Raw genomic sequence first — 22824 nt, forward strand, 5'->3', positions numbered from 1 at the left:
CCCCCTACCCAGCCCTATCGGCTCCGAATAAGCCCCATTTATCTTTATGATTGCCAGGGGATTAGTATAGAGCAAGCTGAACCATTTTAAGATTCTTCCCTCCAGTCCCATCTGCTTTAGGACCCCAAACAGAAAAGGCCACTCCACCCGGTCGAACGCTTTTTCAGCATCCACCGAGAGGAGTAGAACCGAGTCTGGCTCTTCATTAGCTTGCTGAATCACATGGAGCAGGCATCTAATATTGTCGAACGTCTGCCGGCCCTCTATGAAGCCCGCCTGATCCTCATGAACCACTCTCGGGAGTACCCTCTGCAGCCTTGCAGCCAGAATTTTAGTGAAAATTTTATAGTCCACATTTAATAGGGAAATGGGTCTATATGATCCACAACATAGGGGATCCTTGTCCGGCTTTTGTATCAAGACCACCTCTGCCACCCTCCACGAGTAAGGCATTTCCCCCATGTTGTCAAATGCTGTGACTGCTTTTAACAGTAATGGTGCTAACCACTTGGAGAACAGCTTATAGAAGCTCGCTGGGAATCCGTCAGGCCCAGGCGCCTTATTATTTGGCAAACTCGCGATTGCCCTTTCTATCTCCTCAAGCGTTATGGGGGAGGACAACTCCTCTACCTCCTTCTCCGATAGGCCTGGCATTTGTATCCCCTGTAGATATTGTGCAATCTCTTCCCTTGTGCCCCTCAGGTCCGACTTATATAGTTGGCCATAATAATCCCGAAACACTTCCTGTATCTCTTCTGTGCTGTTTACTAACTGACCTGATGCATTATATACCCCTGCAATATAATTTCTTTGGGTTTGCTTTTTCAATTTATTTGCTAATAGCCGGCCAGCCCTATTTCCAAATTCAAAATGCTCCTGCCGAACCCGCTGAAGCTGCCCTGCTATCTCCGTCATCTGGAGATCATTAAGCTGTGCTCGGAGTTGCTGCACTTCCTGCAATTTTTGCGTGTCGGACGGATCCTCTTTATGCTTTCTTTCACTGGCCTCCATGTTATTTCTAACTGCGTCCTCCTTCCCCCTATGATCCCTGACGATGTGTGCCTGCCATGCTATTATCTGACCCCTTAATACCGCTTTCATTCCCTCCCAAATACTGGTCGGATGGGCTTCTTCATTATCATTAAGCTCTATATATTCCTTTATGTACTTTTCCAATTCAGCTATATTCTGTGGCTCTAGGAGTAAGGCTTCGTTTAGCCTCCAATGGGGACGGCCTATAGGCCTTCTTCCCATCCTCAGCGTTAGCACCACCAGAGAGTGATCCGACCAACTACAGGGCTCGATAGTCACCCTTTCAACCTGCCTCCTCACCATCGCATCGCCCAGCCAATAGTCAATTCTCGAGTAGGTTTTGTGGAGGGGGGCATAATGGGTAAAATCTTTTTCAGTCCCATGCGTATCTCTCCATAAGTCAGTCAGCCCCCACCTTGCCAGCCAGGACTGGAAGGCTACTCTATCTCCCTGCGCGTATTTTGCCACCCCCCCTGAGTTATCTAGCTTCGGGTCCAGTGTCAAGTTCATGTCGCCCCCTATCACCAAATGACCTTTAGCATGCTTTTGTAAAATCCTCTCCAGTTCCTGCATAAATATCCTCTGATTCTCATTGGGTGCATATGCACATACCAGTGTGTAATATTCCTTATCAAGGGAGACCACCATCAATATATATCTGCCCGCTGTATCCCTGACCGTTGTATGCACCTGCCAGGGTAGGGACCGGGATAGAGCTATCAAAACTCCCCTCTTTTTCTGAACCTCTGTGGCTGATGCACATCTTATATATGGGTACTGCTTATTATTCATTAAGTATTCATGGACTTTTCTAAGGTGGGTCTCCTGGAGAAACATTACATCGGCTTGCTGGCGTTGCATTTCCCTAAATACCTGCTTCCGTTTTTGCGGAGTATTCAAGCCCCGCACATTTATAGTCACACATTTAAGCATTGTATATATAGACAACTTCTTCAGTTATGAGCTTCATTATAGCATATCTCAATATTAGCCACCCATCTCTCCCACCCTTCTTCCCTCCCCCCCCCCTCCCCTCCTCCGCTCCTTTCCTTCTCCCTCCCCCCCTAGTCTCCCCTTCCCTCCCCCAAAACCTTAGCACCTTTACCATATTCTGGATGGTGCAACACGGAGGTGTTGTAACTCACTAGTACCCCTTCACATTTTTAGCTATTAATATCTTTAACTTAACTCTTATCTTGCTCCCTGTTTAAACCAATGTTCTATATTACCCTACTGCACCTTATAACCAACAATAACTTTCAACCAGGCCAGCTTGCCGCTCTCCAAGTCCACGGCACCTGGTAAACTCGCCACGAGGGCGCATCCTGTTAAACAAGTGGGATCTTATCTCCCATTGTTGCCATGCAAAGTCAGGTGAGGCGTCCCGCTGACTTCTGGCGCTGTAGTCGACTCTGACCCACTCTTTGCCATCTGGGGTGGGTCCTGGGATCCGCTGCCATCGATGGGCGCTCCGCTGCCGAGGGTGTGTCCATCTGATAGTCTCCCTGCAGTATTCTCTGCGCCTCTGCCAAGGTTTTGACCATGTGCTGTTTCCCATCCTTGTAGAATGCTAGTCCAAACGGATATCTCCAGCGATAACGAATATCCAGTTCTCGCAACTTTGCCGTTACCGGCTTCAACTCAGCCCTTCTCTTCAGGGTGGCAGCCGCCAAGTCCTGGTATATTTCCACTCTATTGGTGTCCCATTTATAATCCTTTATTTGTCTTGCCGCTGCCATGACTCGCTCTTTCACTTTGAAGTCCTGGAAGCATGCTATAATATCTTTTGGTAAGTTCTTTCTATTAGCCCCCAGGGCCCGATGTGCTCTGTCCAAGTTTATTTTTTCTGGTGGAATCGGATCCTCCGTGTTCGCTAGAACATCGCTGGCAATTTGCTGGACCACTTGCTCACTATTTTGATACTTTGAAACCTCCGGCAAGCCCCGAATGCGGATGTTATGGCGCCTGCTCCTATTTTCCAGATCCTCCAGTTTTTCAGAGAGAAGCTGCTGCCCTATTCGCTCATCTGCGATCTGCCTCTCAAGGGAGCCAGGGACTCCGAATGGTCATCTATTCGGCCTTCCGCCTCCTCCACCCGGTGTCCGAGCTCAGCTATCTCCCCTCTCAGGTCAGCCCCCAGCGTCGCCAGCTCTGACCTCATGGCTTTTAGATCCGATCGGATTTCCTGGATCCAAGCGCATAGCTCCGGCAGTCCGGCCCCCTCAGGCTCTCCCTGGGTCTGCGATGCGAACATGTCTCCCGATGGTTGCAATTCCGCATCCATTCGCTCCGCCATTTCTTCGTTCGCTCTGGCCGCCATGTTGGATTTCGTCGCGCCTTTCTTATACGCGAATTTTGACAGGTTTAGCGGCGTAGACCGCCTTTGCATGGACGTCTCTGGCCTCCTCCGCTCCTCGTTCTTAAGTGGCGCCGTTTTCTTTGCCCTCCTTGCTTATTGTAAGTGCCGGGTAGCGCTCTTTGCACCTCGGGTACTCGGGAGCACAGAAGTTAGGCAGCCATGCTCTCCGGTGACGTCACTTCCTCCCCCCTGGGGCCGTCGATTTTAACGGTATTTTTGGTCCTTGTGGCAAGCAGCGGCGTCTTGTTTTTGGTGGTGTGGTTTGCGGAAGGGAGAGTATGCCACTCTTTCGGTTCGTTATAGGGCAGCAGCGTAGGAACGATGCAGGAGGAATGCAGGACGAATGCGCAGCGGGAAGCAGCGCGGTGTGTGCATCCTTGAGGTGGGTGACGGGTTTTTTGAAGCGGGGGATGGTTTTGCACGTCCTGGGTTGCTTGGTTCGTGAGAAGGTGAAGGGGGGGAGGTGTTCCAGTTATGTGCACGTGCGTGATAATGTTTTTTTTTTCTTTGTTGCCTCCGGTTTTGTATATTGAAGGAGATAGCGGTTTTGTATATTCAAGCAGTTTGCCAGCCAGTCTGTACCGAATCCTAGGCTGGGGAGGAGTAGGGAAACACGCTCCGCATGTTTCCCTACTCCTCCCCCCGCCTGGATCAGTCTGTGATGCAGGCTAGGTCGGGTTTAATTTTTGCAGGTGGCGGCACACGTCGCAGATGGCGAGGGGCACGCTTCTTTTTTTTTTTTCTTTGTTGCCTCCGGTTTTGTATATTGAAGGAGTTAGCGGTTTTGTATATTCAAGCAGTATGCCAGCCAGTCTGTACCGAATCCTAGGCTGGGGAGGAGTAGGGAAACACGCTCCGCATGTTTCCCTACTCCTCCCCCCGCCTGGATCAGTCTGTGATGCAGGCTAGGTCGGGTTTAATTTTTGCAGGTGGCAGCGCACGTTGTAGATGGCGAGAGGCACGCTGTACTCCTGTTTCCCCGGGTCCAACAACAATATTTGTGTACATACTCAGTGCTGGGATATTCTCTGTTTCCAGCGGCGTTTGTCTGCTCTCTGTGCTGCTCAGACAATGAGGCATTCTACAGCTGAATGCTCCTCCCTTCTTCTGTTTTTTTCTTCTGATAGGTGAGTTCTATGGCGCATTCCGTTGCCTGGTAACAGTTCTGCTTTGTTAGTGGGCAAGCCCCTTCTGATAGGTCCCTTCTGATAGGTCCGTGTTATGTCGGATGGCTTCACCACCATGAAACCATGAACCCTTTATCGTGTGCTGTGACTTCAGAATCTTTGTCCTCAGAATGTTCACGGTGCGTTTTATTATATTAGATGGGGCGTGGCTGAGGGCGGGTCTATAAGTGAGGGTGACTGGTCCTAGCCTATGAAGACTACAGGATTTTTGTGCTTCTCTGCCTTGGAGTGAGCTTCTCTGCCTTGGAGTGAGCTTCAGAACGTTCAAGGTGGGATTTATTAATATAGATTTTGACATTAATACCTCACATTATCCTGAACATACTCGAGTTCAATGTGGCTTACAATAAGTAAAAACAGGCAAGGTTTTTGTTTCCTGTTGGGGGTTCAGCACTGAGGCCTGTATCCTCCAGTTTTTTGTTCTCTTTATATGGTTAGTGCATTATTTACTCAGCCTTAGGTCAGTTTTTGGCAGAATTGCTTTCTTTTTGGTTTGTGAGTTTGATTTAAATTACCCAATTCTGACTGGATAAATGTCACTTCAAGAAATGCTAGGGAGGTAAATTCCTAGATAAAATAAATAACTGCTTCATGGAGCAGCTGCTTTAGGAACTGGCAGGCGGGGGAGCTATTTTAGATCTAGTCCTTAGTGCAATGCAACATGTAAAAGTGAATCAATTTTTTACTCTTTCAAAAGGTACAAAGACTAGTGGGACACTCAATGAAGTTACATAGTAATAATACATGGCAATACTTTTAAAATATTTAACTGAACAAATAGCTACGCTCTGGAACTTGTTGCCAGAGGATGTGGTTACAGTTGTTAGCATATCTGGGGTTAAAAAAAGGTTTGGACAAGTTCCAGGAGGAAAAGTCCATAGTCTGCTGTTGAGATAGACACAGGGGAAAATACTGCTTGCTCTGGGATTGGCAGATGGAATCTTGCTACTATTTGGGATTCTGCCAGGTACTTGTGGCCTGTATTGGCCACTGTTATAAGCAGTATACTGGGCTAGATGGACCATCGGTGTGACCCAGTAAGGTTATTCTTTTTTTTTTTCATTATTTATTTTCCTTTTATTGAAAAGATATTAACAAAAGAACAAGATTGTCAGTTATCAATACAACCATAAACCAACCCTTCCAAATAAGGCATAAGAACAGATGCAAGTTACATCTCAGCAACGGTATCCCTTCCCCTTCCCCTCCCCTTTTCCTCCCAGGGTGAATCTCTATCTTACTTAGCTGATGAACAAGAAGCGTTCGGATGGGAGGTCCCAAATCCTATGATACTTAGGTAGATGTCCTGTACGCATAGCCAAGAGTCTAGACATCAGATGAATATAGTCCAGTTACGTAGAATATCTGAAGGCCAGGAAGAGTGGGGCTCTTCCACGCCGCTGCTAAGACCATCTTACTGGCCACAAATATCTGTGTGGCAAAGTGATGGATAGGCTTTTTAATTCCACGGGGCTTGAAGTGTAGACGGCACCAATCCACTTTCATAGGATAATTAACTGCAGTCACATTAAAGGTAAATTTAAAAACAGCAGCCCAAAATGTTTGAGCATGGGGACATGATCACCAAACATGGAACATATCTCCCTCCAGCCCACATTGGCGCCAGCAAAGTGCTGAGCCTGAGTGGAACATCTTAGCCAAATGCTGGGGAGTGTAGTACCAACAGTAAAGTATTTTATGCCCACTTTCAACCATTGTACTTGAGATAGAAACCTGGAGTAGAGACTTAAATATCTGTTCCCACTGTGTGAATTCATATGCTTCGCCTATGGCCTTCTCCCATCTAGACAGATAGTACACAACAGGTTTACGAAAGGAGAGGAGAGCCCAATATAGCCTAGAAACACCACCTTTTCCTCCCCCACTCGTTAGCCCAGTAAGGTTATTCTTATGTTCTTATGGTGCGAACGTCAACAGTTTTGGAGCAGCTTGGCAACAGCAGGGCTGCCGAGAGACTGGGCCGGGCCCGAGGCAAGGCCGCCCTCGCCACTCCCCCCCCTCAAGGCCACCACCCGCCCTCCACCGGGCCCCCTGCATTGAAATCACAGTGCCTCTCACCTTTGTGTGAAAGCGCTGCAGGCAGCAGCAGATCGCCTCCCTTCGGGTCTCCTTCCCTCCCTGTGTCCCGCCCTTGCAGAAGTTACGTCAGACGAGGGCGGGACACAGGGAGGGAAGGAGACCCGAAGGGAGGCGATCTGCTGCTGCCTGCAGCGCTTTCACACGGAGGTGAGAGGCGCTGTGATTTCAATGCAGGCGGCCCGGCCCGGTGGCAGACGGTCGACGACGGAGCTGAGGGCGGGCGGGCGGGTGGGACTGCAGCAGCGGGCCCCCCCTTGGAGGCCCGTGGAATTTTGTCCCCACTGCCCCCCCCCCCTTCACGGCAGCCCTGGGCAACAGTGATCATAATATGATCAAATTTGATATAATAACTGGAGGGAAGACACTAAGGAAGTCTACCAAACTAGCATTTAACTGTTAAAAGGGCAACTATGATAAATTGAAGGAAACAGTTAAAAACAAAAGAAAAAAGAAAGCACAACTCCAAACCACAACAAGCTAAAAATGGAGCAAACAGCTGCAAATATTTAAAATGGATTTAACTGGGCAGGAGCCACTTAAACTCCACTGAGCTGGCCGGCTGCTGATATTCAGTAGCACTTAAGCAGGTAGTGCTGCTGAATGTCTCTGCTAACTGGCCATTCCCTAACCAGCTAGGTTAGGGGCAGTCTAAGGGAGGAGTTTGGGTGGAGCCACAACCTAGCCAGTTAGTGGCGGGTTCTCTAAGTGGCTAAGTAAGGGGGTCTTTTACTAAGCTGTGGTAGCGTTTTTAGCGCATGCTAATAATTTGCACACACTAAAAACTAGAGATGCTCATAGGAATATATGGGCATCTCCAGCATTTAGTGCACGCTTACCGCAGCTTAGTAAATGCATAAAGTTAGAACAGTAAAGATTCTGTCCTACCTTTATGTGCCAAGTTAACAGGGAACTGGTCTGAATGTCCAGGGTTAGTTCAGCCTTCCGCTGTGAGCAGTTTACAAGCCACTCACCACAGCAGGCTGAATACTACCCCCTACAACATTAAATGAGGCATGGATGCTGTTTAAAAATACATGTTTGGAAGCCCAATCAGATATGTTCCATACATTAAAGGTGGAAGGAAGGCCAACCAATAGCTGACATGTATTAAAAGATGAGGTGAAAGAGGCTATTAGAGCTAAAATAGCATCTTTAAAAAATGAAGAAAACAGAAGCAGCATAAGCACTGACATTGCTGCCTGGATGTCCAACCGCCACCTGAAACTGAACATGGCCAAGACCGAGCTCATTGTCTTTCCACCCAAACCCACTTCTCCTCTCCCTCCACTCTCTATTTCAGTCGATAACACCCTCATCCTCCCCATCTCATCTGCCCGCAACCTTGGGTCATCTTCAACTCCTCCTCTCCTTCTCTGGCCATGTCCAGCAGACAGCCAAGACTTGTTGCTTCTTTCTCTATAACATCAGCAAACTTCGCCCTTTCCTCTCTGAGCACACCACCCGAACTCTCATCCACTCTCTCATTACCTCTCACCTTGACTACTGCAACCTACTCCTCACTGGCCTCCCACTTAACCATCTAACCCCTTCAATCCTTCAGAACTCTGCTGCGCGTTTTATCTTCCGCTTAGGACCGATTATGCTCATATCACCCTTTCCTCAAGTCACTTCACTGGCTTTCGATCAGGTACAGCATACAAGCTTCTCCTACTAACCTACAAATGCACTCAATCTGCAGCCCCTCACTACCTCTCTACCCTCATCTCCCCTTACGCTCCTACCCGTAACCTCCGCTCACAGGACAAATCCCTCCTCTCAGTACTCTTCTCCACCACCGCCAACTCCAGACTCCGCCCTTTCTGCCTCGCCTCACCCTATGCTTGGAATAAACTCCCTGAGCCCATACGCCAAGCCCCCTCCCTACCCATCTTCAAATCCTTGCTCAAAGCCCACCTCTTAAATGTCGCTTTCAGCACCTAACCATTGTACCTCTATCCAAGAAATCTAGACTGCCTCAATCTTGATTGACTGCACTTTTTGTCCTTTAGATTGTAAGCTTCTTTGAGCAGGGCCTGTCCTTCTTTGTTAATTGTACAGCGCTGCGCAACCCTGGTAGCGCTTTAGAAATGTTAAATAGTAGTAGTAGTAGTAAGTTAGATGCAAAGCACTGAAAAGAAAGCTAGAAGAGAATTTGAAAATAAGTTCTCCACAGTGGCAAAAAAACTCGTAATAAAAACTTCTTCAGGTATATTAGAAGGAAAAAGCCATTAGATCATTAAGGAGTAAAACGGGCACTCAGGGAAAACAAAGCCACAGCAAAGAGACTAAATGAATTATTTGTTTCAGTCTTTACTGAGGAGGTTGCAAGGGAGCTAACCATGCCAGAAATGGTATTTAAAGGAGACAATACGGAGAAAAACAAATCATGCTGAACTGTGAAATGTAATAGGATAAACAAGCTAAAGTGCAACAAAATCACCTGGACCGGATGGTATACATCTCAGTGGACTGAAAGAACTAAAAAAATGGAACTGCAGATCCGCTAATAGTAATTTGAAACCTATCGTTAAAATTGTCTATGTGGAAAGTGGCCATCGTAACATCAATTTTTAAAAAGGGTTCTAGGGATGATCTGGGAAACTACAGACCAGTGAGCTGATGTCAATGCTGGGCAAAATGGAAGAAAAAATGTTGTAAAGGAGAAAATTACTGAACACATAGACAAATATAGTTTACTGGGACAGAGTCAACATTGATTTAACCAAGATTTTAACTTGCTTTACCAGTAAGCTACACTGATTTTTAAAGGCATAAATAAACAAGTGGATAGAGGTGAGCCAGTTATAGCGTATTTGGATTTTCAGAAAGCTTATGACAAAATCCTTCATAAGACATACCCGATGATATTAAAAAGCCATTAGATAGGAGGCACTGCCCTGCTGTGGATTGGAAACCGGTTAAAAGATAGAAAAACATACCGTTTTGGGGGCTCACTTTGCTAGATGAACAATAAGACTCTTGTGAGCCTCAGTGACACTATGGGAAGGAGTGATCTGCAGCTCTCCTACTCTCCCACCTCAAGAATTCCAATATTTTACTGACCTGTCATTCCCCTCGTTCAACATCACCAAACTCACACTTCTGTTATCAGGGTAGAGCGGATTTTAGCAGCGAGCAGTAACAACGTGGGCAAAACCGACACGGAAAGGGCACGAGAAGACCCGCCTGCAGGAAGACAAAATGGCTGAGTCTTGGAGGTGGCGGCCGAAGTGGCAACGTTAATGGAAATGCTTTTAGATAAACGTCTAGCCCCTCTGGAAGAGAAAATTAGCCAAATGCTTGCGGCAATAACAGAGCTTGGTAAAGACATGGCCCAAAACCAGCAGCAGGCTGGTAAACTCGAGAAGCGCTTGTAAGCTGTTGAAATTATTAATGCTCACCTGCAACAAGAGCTCACTACCTGTTAAGACAAAATTGAGGAGCTGGAAAATCACTCCCAAAGGAGCAACCTTCGGGTGCTGGGTATCCCCAAATCCTTAACGGATGCTGAGCTCATGGGCTTTTTGGAGGTGCTATTTACTAAAGAGTTAAGCCTTCCGGAACACCTGGGACCGCTGAGGGTGGAACGTGCCCATAGATTGGCCCAAACCAGACTCTGTTAGTCCCCTGGTAGTCATCCTGAAACTACTGAATTATGCACATAAAGTGGCAATCGTTCAAGCACTTCGGGATGGGGGGACTCCAATATCAGAACAATTACTTTATTATTTAGATTTTGCTCACACCTTTTTCAGTAGTAGCTCAAGGTGAGTTACACTGGATATTTCTCTGTCCCAGGAGGGCTTACAATCTAAGTTTGTACCTGAGGCAATGGAGGGTTAAGTGACTTGCCCATGATCACAAGGAGCAGTAGTGGGGTTTGAACTGGCCACCTCTGGATTGCAAGACCAGTGCTCTAACCACTAGGCCACTCCTGCACTTTGCTTTAAGGCTTACTCAGCAGGGGTGGCTACCAAATGGAAAGCTTTTTCGTGCATATGCTCCAAGCTATTTTCAGCCAACATACGCTTTGCACTTCTCTATCCAGTCAGGCTGTGGATCCACCATCAGGGTCAGACTCTTTTTTTTTTTTTTTTAAACAGTGGATGCCGCCGTGGCATTTGCCACCACACTGTAGTCACATGGTGCATCTGAGGAAGAGGTGGACGAAGCAAGCTAACTTTGTTACCACATTATGGGGCAGAAATAAGATGGAAATGAAGCCTCGGGAATGCCTGGATGAGCATATGGCTCCCTAAGAATTTTTTCTTGCCTTGATCTTTTGGTGGGAGGAATGCTGCTGTTGATAAAGACTATCCAGCTATGTGGTACCATACGATGTGATTAATGTTGTAAGCTGTACTTTTTGTCACATAAGATGTCGCTGAATATTTTTACGATGCTGTACTATTCTTCAAAAGATATTGATAACATTTTATTGGGAGGAGGGGGGGGGGGGGTCTAAACTAAAATTACCTTTCAGAGTGCTTTTGTGCTCTTGGAGGGAGGGGGGATTGTGGTTACCAGATCTAAAAATATATAAATCAGGCTTGTTTATTTAGACATTTGGCAGACTGGCTTCTAGCTCCTGGAGGGTCAGGATTACTCGCCCTTGGTGCTAGAGAAGCTCTTCTTGTTACAGGCCCCAATTCCTCAGATTCCGCTGAGTGTAAGGGGAGGTATTTTATTGAGGCCTTTGTGAGACCTGTGGTGTGAGATAACGAGATGTTAGGCCCTGACGTCTGAAATATCCAACTTTCACCCAATTTGTGGTAACCCTCAGTTTAAAGTCAGGCATGGATAATAAAGTTTTTTGGCAATGGCGAACCAAGGGCATAGATCTGTTATATCGTTTGTTGGATGCGTAGGGCATTCAGGAGATGGTACTCTGAATCGATCTCAGGATGTTTTTGCTTATCAACAGTTGTCTCATTACATCCCTTCTTTTGGTCCAGAGGCCTTTAGTAGGTCCCACAGTATACTATTTCATGAATTGGTGGCTCAAGCTGGGGAAGATTGTCACTCGACTACTAATTCACATAAATTATTGTTACACCTCTCCCCACAGAGGAATTTGTCCCATCTGGTCCAAAGTTGGAGTGTGGATTTGAAAAGTTAACCCAATACCCTACAACTTCTCTCTGCTATACAGTGCATACCCTCTATTACAACAAATGCAGCATACAGGGAATGTCAGTTTCGAATAATCCACAGGGTTTACTATACACGGGAGCTGTTTAAAAATGGGGTAGATTGGGGACCCTTTGTGCCTAAAATGTAAGCAAGCAGACCACGATGTGGAGGAACCAACTATACTTTTTGATGCTGTTTGAATAAAGACTGGTGGAGTCATCCCCAAGATGAAAAACAGCCTTTCTGCCAGTATGGGGCACATATATTCAATCTTTGTCTTCAAGAACCCGCAGTGGGATAATGAATACTCTATAAGGAGTGGGGGTGACTTGGTCAGTCTTTCACATTTTGTTTTGTGGGGGGAGCTCAGAGGATGATTTAGTTCATTTCAAGGACACCTATCAGATGGTGGTGGGGGGTGGGGGGGTCATACCAGTTTATCTTTGGTGTGGGTTTTACTATTTCCTAGTGTTCTTGCTATTTACTGTGGAGACTCATGGGTTCAGTGGGAATGGGGGGTGGGTTACCTTGTTGAGGGGAAAAATTGATGGCAGTTTCTACTACTGTTGTTGAACCCTATCTGTTTGCTTAACTGAGTTCTATTCTAAATGTTTCTGTTGATTTTAACTGTGGTACTTTAGCGGATATGTCATCAATAAAATCAGCAGAAACATGAAGAGACTTGTGAGCCTCTACACAATGCAAGGTAACTGACACACTGGATGTAAAACTAAGGCAAAAGACATGTTTTTGAAAAATAGAGCATTATATAAGGAGGTAGCTTGAAGTGTGATCACAGTAGGCATAGTGCCTACTTCTATGTATGGGGATATGGGAGGGACAGGGCAGGAATACAGTACCAGCAAGAGATTTTCTATTACCAGGAAGAATTGTTAGTTTTGAGAATGGGATACTTAAATGTTCCATTTTGGGGAAAAGGTGGAAGAATGGGTGTGTTGGAACATGTCACAAGGCTGGGCACTGGCGTCCCTTGTATTGGACTGATTTTGTTATGACATTTGATGTTACTTTTGTATGGCACTAATACCTCTGGAAATCTGCTATTGGAATGTGGCTGTAATAAACTCCCTAATAAAACAAATCAAGATCTTGCAAGCTTTAGGTAAGCAGAATGTACATCTGGCCTGCATTCAAGAAACACATTTGTCAGATAAAGAACAGGTGGAGCTGGGTTGGGGAGATAATATATGCCCTCAGGAGTGGCTATATTGAACAGTTCTGGCACAGGTAAATGTGTTTTGGCACATTTAAAAGGTCCAAGGCATAGAACTCACGTTGTTGAATGTACTGTATATGCCCCCAACACTTATAAGAAAAGTGTTTAATCAAACTTTGTTAAAGTTGAGTGGAAAAGATACACTTCTACTTTAGTGGTGATAGGAGACTTTAATATGGTCTTAGGCTAGCTTGGAGAGAACAGCAGGATGGTGGGTGGAAAGGGAAGCGCCACAAGAAGGTTGGACATGATTTGTGGTGTGCTGAACCCAATTGGCCCCTGAAGTAACGCATCCTGTAGATCATAACTACACCCGCGTGGCAAAGGCCAACTCTTCTATAACACGAATTGACTAGATATTTGTGTCACAGACTGTGCTTCATCATGTGATTAAAACAAATAGGTAACCTCACTTTATCTGATCATGCTGTAATTTGATTAGAGATGGAGGGCTTTCAAATAGGGGTGTTACAGGCCATTGGAGATTTCCAGGTTTTTTATATTTAGATCCTCACTTCAAGCCTTACTTGAGCGACAAGGACTATGTCCATTCACCAATTTTACTCTGGGAAATTGCTAAGGCAGTACTCACAGACAAAATAATTGCTTATGTTGCTTGGAAGAAAAAAGATGCATGCAACTTGGAGCTAAAACAACAGATTCAAAAATGGAAGAAACAGTTTGTTGTTTTTCTGATGCTCTACCACAGCACCCATCCCTATGCCTCTCCTCTCCACCTTCCTATGCATGTGCCTTTGCTTCTTCCCTCATCCACACAATCTCTCCTCCTCTCCCTTATCACCCTAGCATCTGCCCCCGTTCCTCACCCTTCCCCAGCATCAGCTTCCTTGTTGCAGCCCCATTCTCCCAGCTCCACAAAAAGAAATAATCAGCCCTCTTGTAGTTTGAGCCTCTTCTATCATTATCTCATTCTAATTGCAGTGCCCCTCATACCCCTTGAAGTTTAAAGCCCCCTCAGCATTAATCCCTTCTAATCCCAGCCCCAGCTCCCTTCCACTATTAGTTCCCTTCCAGCCAGATTCCTCTGCCTGCATCAGCTCCTTACCATACCTTCAAACAACAGTTAGAGCATTGTAGCTTCACTCTCATCCCTGTGCTGTCGCTAGCACCATCTTGGGTTTAAATCTTAGAACAGGTGTTTCCAGTTTCTTGGAGGAAACAGGAAGTACCTCCATGTTTAAATCTGCAATTGTACCAGCAGCAGCACAAGGAGGAGGGCATAGCAGTGAAAACAAGGCAACATACTCTCACTATTGTGAAGGGTGAGTTGCTGAGGCAGGCTTTGGGTGCCCTTGAGCTTTGGTACCCTAAGCCTGTGCCCTTAAGCTATCCATGTCCATCAGCTTGAATAACTGACAGGCTATTCTTTAGAGCAACTCATCTTACCACATCTCGGAATTCTATCTCAAGCACTAACAGCACTTTAAGAAGCTGTACTAAGGAGCCTAAGACACTGTTACTTCTATGGCAGTAAGCCACAGGAGTGACACTTTTTTAACTGAGCTGTGCCAGTGAAGTTGTTGATGTAAAAAAAGGCACTGTTCCCACATCCTGATGAAATACAGAAGGTTGGACAAAGGTCCACACAATCAAAGCCCTGAACTCTAACCACTGGTTCCATTTACTGTAGGAGAGGACAGCATGGAGAGGCACTTTGAATAGAGATCTCCCAGGGAGGTACATAATGACCAGAAGCAGAAGGGAGGTGGGACTCTGGACTGAGATCATCAGATAAGTCTCAAGAATCAAAGCATCACCTTCAGGCAGATCACACATGGGACTGAGCTGGAAGGAAAATCATACTCCATGGACTATGGTCTCCACTGAAGTACGTCGGCACTGTGATGGTAATAGTTTGGGGGCTGAACATTTAGACTTGCAATCTTAGCTAGAGGAAGTAGCCCTAATACATTTATCTTACCTTGATGGGCGACACCACTGCCCAAGAAGTACGCCCCCCTCTTCCTGGGAATGTGCCATTCACTGCCGGATTCTCCATGTTTGCTGTTCTCATTGGTTTTCTGTTCTCTAGTGTTCGGCTAGTATATTTGGAGTCCGTACTGCAAGGAAAAAAAATAGATTAAAAATGGTTAGAAAGAAATTAAGGAGTAGAAGCCTACAAATAAGTATTGAATATCCAATGACTAGTTTGATGACCTAGCCCTTATAATCCATCCAGATATACAGGTTTACTGGGAACCTAGATTGCATGTGCTAGATGAGGAGGATGATATGGGAAAAGGTGCACAACAAACATGATGCATTCAGGCCCAGGAAAAAAAAAAGAAGATATAACCACACTTGCAATCCAACAAGAACTGCTCAGAGTATGCCTCAACAGGTACTCATCATGCAGAGCTTCTTGTTCTTTCTCCACTGCGTCCTATAATCCCATCCCATTCACAGTCCTAGTCCTGCAGCACCCTCCTCTGGCTGAGATAATTAAAAGTTCCAGGCTTGCTTTAAGTGATGACAAAATGATATACGTCAGAATATCCCTGCTCCAACGAACTCTTAATTCAGACAAAAAAAAAAAAAAAAAGAGAGAATAACTGAGAACAGGCTAAAAGTAAGCAATGCAAAGTAGAATGCAATTTTAATTTTCTAGACTGGAAATTATGCACAGTCGCAGTGAACCATTTATGGGTCAGGCTTAAGGATCCATCAAAATGAAAACATGCAGAATACAAACCAGTTTTTCTTGCACAAATTTTGAAACAGGCAAAACTAAAGGATGCAGGCAGCAATTTTCAAAAGCTATTTAATCACAGCTATTTGAAATTTCTACCTTGTAGGTGCAAAATACGCATGCTGTGGAACATGCACACTTTGCATTTATTGGAGGCAAGGGGAGTATCCACAGAAAAAGTAAGTACAGGTAAGTACTTTTCCTTATGTAATTTTCAAAGAGAAAAGCATGCGTACATTTCTACTTTCAAACCTGCTACAAAGACCATGTGTAAAAAGAACACCTGGACTTTGTCAACATCCGAAGAGCAAACATTCCAGATGAAATTTGTAAAAAGGCAGTGCAGAACTTTTGCCAGATTCTTTAAGGAGCAATTTTCAAACCTTCAACTTAGGGAGAAAGTCCATAGGTACTTTTTAGCCACAGATTTTCCACTGAAATTCAAAACTGAAGTACACATGTACACTATCTGTGAAATATGGTGCAGGATGTTTGCACCTGCTTTTTGTCTCAGTAGATTTTCCAAACAAAATAGGCACACTGTATTTTCAAATCTATCTACACAAGTTTTCCTGTCCCACCCAAATCACAACTCCAGAAACACCCCCTCTTTTTTTTTCAATTTTTCCAACATTTTCAAGGTTACACCTTTGATCAGAAAAGTATTAATACAATTATCAAGTTGACTAAACAGCCATTAAGAAATATATATGTAAACAATTTTCAACACTCAAGTCCACAATAATGCGAATCCAAGATTTTCACAAAGACAGGCAAAAATAATAAAGATAAAGAAAATATATTATAGGTTGTGTTGCACCTGGAGGGGACAGAGAAATTAAATTTAACTTGAACCTCCAGCTCTTTTAGATGTTATGAAGGATGACAATTGAGGAGGGTCCATAAAGACATATTTAGATGACTCGTATCTTATGATGCTTTTACAGGGAAACCTCAAATGAAAAATGCCTCCTAACTGGAGAACTGCAGGTTTTAGTACCAAAACTTGTTTCCGGCGCTTCTGGGTTTCTTTTGCAACATCAGGAAACATGTTAATTTTCAATAACAGAAATGATTTATCTCTGATCTTGAAAAACAAACGAAAAAGCCACTGTTTATCCGGTGTTAAAGCAACCGTTGCTATTAATGTTGCAGGTTGTACCTGTTCTATTTCAGAAGTCTCCAGAAATGCTGTAAAATCCAAAGAGTCTTTATTTTCTTGAGGAAAATTCTTTTGAGGAATGTGGAGGGGCATAATCGAACGTCGCCGGCGAAATAGATGCCCCCCTTCACCCATAAGGGCTATGGTTATGGTGTAGAGTTGTGGGGAGTGGGTTTGGGGGAGATTTGGGGGGCTCAGCACCCAAGGTAAGGGAGCTATGCACCTGGGAGCTTTTTTTGTATTTTTAAAAAATTTTTAGAAATGCCCCCTAGGGTGCCCGGTTGGTGTCCTGGCATGTCAGGGGGACCAGTGCACTACAAATGCTGGCTCCTCCCATGACCAAATGCCTTGGATTTCGCCGGGTTTGAGATGGACAGCATTTTTTTCCATTATCGCTGAAAAACAAAACCGGCGATCTCAAACCCGGTGAACTCTGGCATTTGGCCGGGCTAAACCGTATTATCGGAAAAAAAGATGGCCGGCCATCTTTTTCGATAATACGGTTCCAGCCAGCTGTTGCACCACCGCCAAAATAGATCGCCGGCGAACTATTTCGCCGGTGACGTTCGATTATGCCCCTCCACGTTCCTCAAAAGAATTTGAGCTCCTATGGCTTTCAGCTTAAGGACGGACTGCTAGAAACATCTTCCGCTTTTTAGCAGAAGGTTTGGAGAAATACGGTACCAGAAGAATTTTTGCTCCATCGTATAGCAAAGGAGATTTTGATAGAGTAATGTTTAAAATAGACATTAGTTGATCATGTCAAAGAAACTTAGCAATTATAGGGCATGGGTAATCTTTTCCTGGAGTAGGCCGCAACGTGATGCGGTGAGCAGGTTCTATATCTATAATTGAGTCGGCTGGAAGAGCAGAAATTTTTATGACGAACGTTTTCAAAAACTGAATCATATCCTTACCCTCAGTTTGTTCGGGCAGCCCTAGTATTTGGATATTGTTCCTTCTCATTCAGTTAGAAAGGTCCTCGTTTTCTCACTGTACGAGATCAACTTTGTTTAACTTGCGGTTCATCTCCAGATGAAGTGTGGCATGAGCTGACATATGATCTTCAAGAAACTCAATTCTTGCATTAAACTGAGTAAGTTGAGTAGAAATTGCGGTTAACTCTGACTTGATTTCAGAAGTGGTATTGAAATTTTGTTGCATAAGAATATGTAGCGCCTTGATATAATCAGAAAGAGACTCAATTTATCGCGTGGTAATGGCGACTGCAGGGCCTTCTCAGGTGTGGAGAGATCACCTTTGTTCCTTTTAGAAACTGAATGAATAGAGTAGGAGCCTTCATTCCTGCTAGTTTTTGATACCATCTTGTTTAGGCACAGTGGGTACGAAGGTTCTTGCGAAAAAAAAAAAGAAAAGGTGCTAGGCTGCTATATGTAGTATTAGAATAAAGCTGGTGGGAAAAAAAGCTCTAAGCGTCCATGCTGGATGAGGTCACGTGATGCCCTCCACTATTAAGATGTTTTTAATGTTCATTGTGTGTTGACATTATAAGTAGCATACTATGGGGCTCATTTTCGCAATAGAAAAACATCCAAAAAGTGTCATAAAGCACCATTTGGGCGGATTTCATCTCAAAACGTCCAAATCAGTATTTTCAAAACCTATTTTGCAGATTATCTATGCATTTAGTTTGCAAAGCATCCAAATCAAAAGGGAGTGTGTTCAGTTGTTCCAAAGACGGAATTAGGATGGGCATAGGGAATGCCTAAACACCTGGATGTTTTACAGCCGTAATGGAACAAAATGAAAACGTCCAGGGCAAAATCTGCAATGTTTTGATGTAAACTTTTTTTTTTGGAACAAATAAGGCACAAAAATGTGCCCTAAATGACCAGAAAACCACTGGAGGGAATCAGGGTTGATCCCCCCCCCCCCTTGTCATTGACCCACCGCCCAAAAATGTGAATTAAAATAATACTCACTAGTCTCTATGACAGTCTCAGATCCATTAGAGGACCACTTGAGCTAAAGTTCTAAAATTAAAGAATTTTAAAATCAGTGCATTTATGTGTCAGCGGCCAGTGATAATCTTGAAAGATGGAAACTACTTTCAAAACATCCAGTACCACTGATCAATCTAATGGCCGTATTCTGCATCAGTTGTAGAAGTTTTCAGAAATCTTAAAATAGAATGAATTGCAGTAATCCAATTATAGCTCAAGGACCACTTGAGCTATAGTTCTAAAATTTGTATCTACATTTGCCAAGAAAGTGCGTGTAAATTATAGTATTCATTCTCCAAGGACAAGCAGGACAACAATTACCACAGATGGGCAATGTCCCCAATGGAGCCCCAGTGCAGATGCTTCCAGTGTTTATGTCTCTTTAAGAAGTCTTTGGTAGACCTGCACTGCGCATGCACGAGTGTCTTCCTGCCAGCCTGAATCACTTTTTTCTCTGCAGAGCTGACAACACTATTTATTTATTTATTACATTTGTATCCCACATTTTCCCACATAGCAGTAGGCTTACAGTTTCCGGAGAGGACAGTACCAACTCCGGGAATACATACAGAGTGGAAAATAGAGTAACAATAGATGCAAGGAAGCTGATAAGGTTCCAGAAAAGAGAATACAACTCTGGGACGAATATATAGCAGCATATAGAGAGAAGTAATCCCATGAGGCTGATAAGTCTCCAGGGATGGGACTACAGCTTCTAGTGGGCAACACAGAGTAGGATAAGGGTAGAAGTACACTTAATTATAACTGGAGTGGTAAAATTCGTACAGTTTGAAGTAATAGAATTACTATCTTATCGCAGTGTGCTCTCAATCTATTTTTGACTCATTTTTTTGCCTACATGCTCGCTCCTGGGAGTATTCCAGAGAGTTTTGTTGCTTTTCTCCCTCCTCTCTCTCCTCTGTGCTCTCAATAGAAAATCAAAGTGCAGATAAAAACTCTTTTCCACAGCCTACAGCAATTTTGGACCTGTGCTCCTGGCCGAGTTTCTCTTCAGTTTTCATGAGGGGGCCTATTCTTTTTGTTTCTCTCCATCATTGAGCCACTTCATTTCGCTGCAACCATGATGTCTCAGAAGCCTGCCAGTGGGTTTAAGAAATGCACCCGCTGCGCTAGGACCATGTCTGTGACCAACCCACGATATGTGCCTGAAGTGCTCAGAGCATGCTCATGACTCAGTATCTTCTTCATGTTCAAATACAGAAGAGAACCCAGAAGAGAGAGGTGGTGCATGAAAGACTTTTTGGCACTGAGAAGTCTGATCCATTGATATTAGCTATAAGAACATCAGTCCTCATGGCTTCTGGAGCTGCACCAGACACTGGTGATGCTTTGGCATCGAGGAGGTCTCCCCTGCCTCAACATCAAGCATTGGTAGTGCGACCGCAGGTCAAGCATACTCCAACCTGGCACCGAGGAGGCGTGTAAATTCCACGTCCTTATCAGCACTGAGCATAAAAAAGAAGCACCGGCATCGGTCCTCCTCAACACACGGAGCCAGAAGCATTGCCATCAGTGTAGCCAGGACTACTCCCACTCCGTTGTAGTGATGCTGACACATGGTCCCATCGGAGCCAGGACCGTGCTCTCCATTGGACACTGACTACTTCTCAGGCTGTCTCCACACCGGCGCCACCACAACCTTTTTCAGGTGCCTGCCCTTGAGAAACAGTTTCAGGTCATGCTCCAGGAGGAGCTGAATAGTGCATCCTGGGACAATACGATGCTGAGGCATTGAGGGCGCTTATACCACCTCTGGAACCATTTCAGCCCATCTAGAGACTCAATGAATAGTTAAGCTCTGGAATTATTTGCTGGAGAATGTGGAACAGCGGTTAGCATACCTGGGTTTAAAAAAATTTTCAACAAGCTCTTTGAGGAAAAGTCTATAGTCTGCTATTGAGACAGACATGGGGAAGCTACTGCTTGCCCTGGGATTGGTAGCATGGAATGTTGCCACTATCTGGATTTCTGCTGGGTACTGGGTTAGATGGACAATTGATCTGACCCAGTATGTTCTGTTGGTCGGTCGTCAACACATGTGTCTTGCCAGGTGGTGGAGCCAACACCGTCTGAAGCAGTTACCCTCTCTAGCCCATCAGAGGAGAAAGCTGCCCTGGAGTCCCAGAGGGGTTCTGCACATCAGCATTGTCTTTCGGGTCCTGGCCATTCCAGCAGACCAAGGCAGGCACAGACTCAAGACATCTCACGATGTGTGCTTTGTTGAGTCCAAGTCAAACTGTTCCTAGGGCTCTGAGAGGGGAGCTTGAGGACCTCTCAGAGGAGAGGTCCATGGGCCTTCCTTCAGACCCCTCTCTTCCACGGGAGAGACAGAAGTCTCCTCCAGAAGTCCTCTTTATGGATTTTTTTGCAGAGGCCATTCCTTTTAAGTTGGAGGTAGAGGACAATACCCGGGCACAGCTGATGGCTGTCCTTGACTATGATTCTCCTCCTAAAGAGGCTATGACAATGCCTGTTCACAAAGTCCTTAGGGATGCACAGATGAAGAACTGAGAGATTCCTTTCTCTGTATAAGTTATCCCTAAGAAGGCAGACTGTGTACCAAGTCCTGAAGGCTCCAGGATTTGAGAAAGCCCAGTTGCCCCACTATGGGTGGGCCAGAAGTTTGAGGACCCATGCCTTGGCTCCCCTGAGCAGGGATGCTTGTACTCTACAGTTGTCTGGGAGAAAGGTTTTTCAGGCCTGGATGCTCATCTCCTGCATCCAGAACTACCAGCTCTATATGAGCATTTACTTGAAGTCCTTGGTGTCCAGCGTGCTAGAGTTTGCAGATATTTTCCCTCCGGAGCAGACCTTCACTAGATAGCCAGAAAGCAGAAGGAGTGCAGAAAGCATTTGACTAGGGGCACCTTTAACTCTTTTGATGTGACATTCAGGCTTTCCACCTTGGGTATCGGCATGTGCAGACTCTCATAGCTGCATGCTTCAGACTGGAACCAGTAGTTCATGAAATTTTGGCCCACATCTCTTGTTGAGGTGACAGTCTTTTTTAGGGACAAAGTGGTCCACTCAGGAGACCGATCTTCAAATCAACCTCCTAAAGCTACAGGCAATCTGGAATGCTCTAAAGGCTTTCAGAGATTTGACTGCTGAATAAAACTGTCTGTTTGAATGACATCAGGTTGCCATGTTAGTACATCAAAAAACCAAAATAGCAGTATTCAAAAGTCTATATCATCATATCAAACAAATTCAAAAAATGTCAAAAACGGGGGAAAAAGTCTCAACAAGTACGACAACCCTCATAAAAACAGTTAGTTGTGCGTACAAAAAGTAATCATAGACTAAAAAAAAAACCCGTAGACAAAAGAATTTTTTATATATTTTTCTAAATTGCTTTTCTCATGATCAATCAAAAAAAAGTCCATAGAGTGAATATACTCAGAACAATGTCAACGTGGTTAAAGTGCACCGAAACACTTAGCTTTATGGCATCTATCACTGTGAACTCCAGAGTGCATGTAGATTCTACACGCACTCTGGAGTTCACAGTGATAGACGCCATAAAGCTAAGTGTTTCGGTGCACTTTAACCACGTTGACATTGTTCTGAGTATATTCAAGGCTCTATGGACTTTTTTTGATTGTTTATGAGAAAAGCAATTTAGAAAAATATGTAAAAAATTCTTTTGTCTATGGGTTTTTTTTAGTCTATGATGACTTTTTGTACGCACAACTGTTTTTATGAGGGTTGTCGTACTTGAGACTTTTTCCCCCGTTTTTTACATTTTTTGAATTTGTTTGATATGACGATATAGACTTTTGAATACTGCTATTTTGGTTTTTTGAAATCTTCACGAGGAGTTAGCAGTTTTGCCGATCTGTGTAAGACATCATGTTAGTACATCAACAAGCAGGGGGGTACAGGATCCTATCCCTTGTGTCAGGAAGCAGTCTGATGT

At 44.7% G+C, this 22824-nt stretch overlaps 1 protein-coding gene across 2 annotated transcripts in view; it reads right to left on the bottom strand.

Annotated features, from left to right (window-relative positions):
- Positions 1 to 22824, bottom strand: part of LOC115474065 (cytospin-B-like) — a 167074-nt gene that overhangs the window by 80113 nt on the left and 64137 nt on the right. For both annotated transcript variants that reach the window (XM_030209372.1, XM_030209373.1), the window contains exon 8: positions 14991 to 15129. In XM_030209372.1, the coding sequence (XP_030065232.1) occupies positions 14991 to 15129 (139 nt within the window). The remainder of the gene's footprint in view (positions 1 to 14990; positions 15130 to 22824) is intronic.

Source organism: Microcaecilia unicolor, chromosome 7 (assembly GCF_901765095.1).
Source record: "Microcaecilia unicolor chromosome 7, aMicUni1.1, whole genome shotgun sequence".
NCBI classification, from domain to species: Eukaryota; Metazoa; Chordata; class Amphibia; order Gymnophiona; family Siphonopidae; genus Microcaecilia; species Microcaecilia unicolor.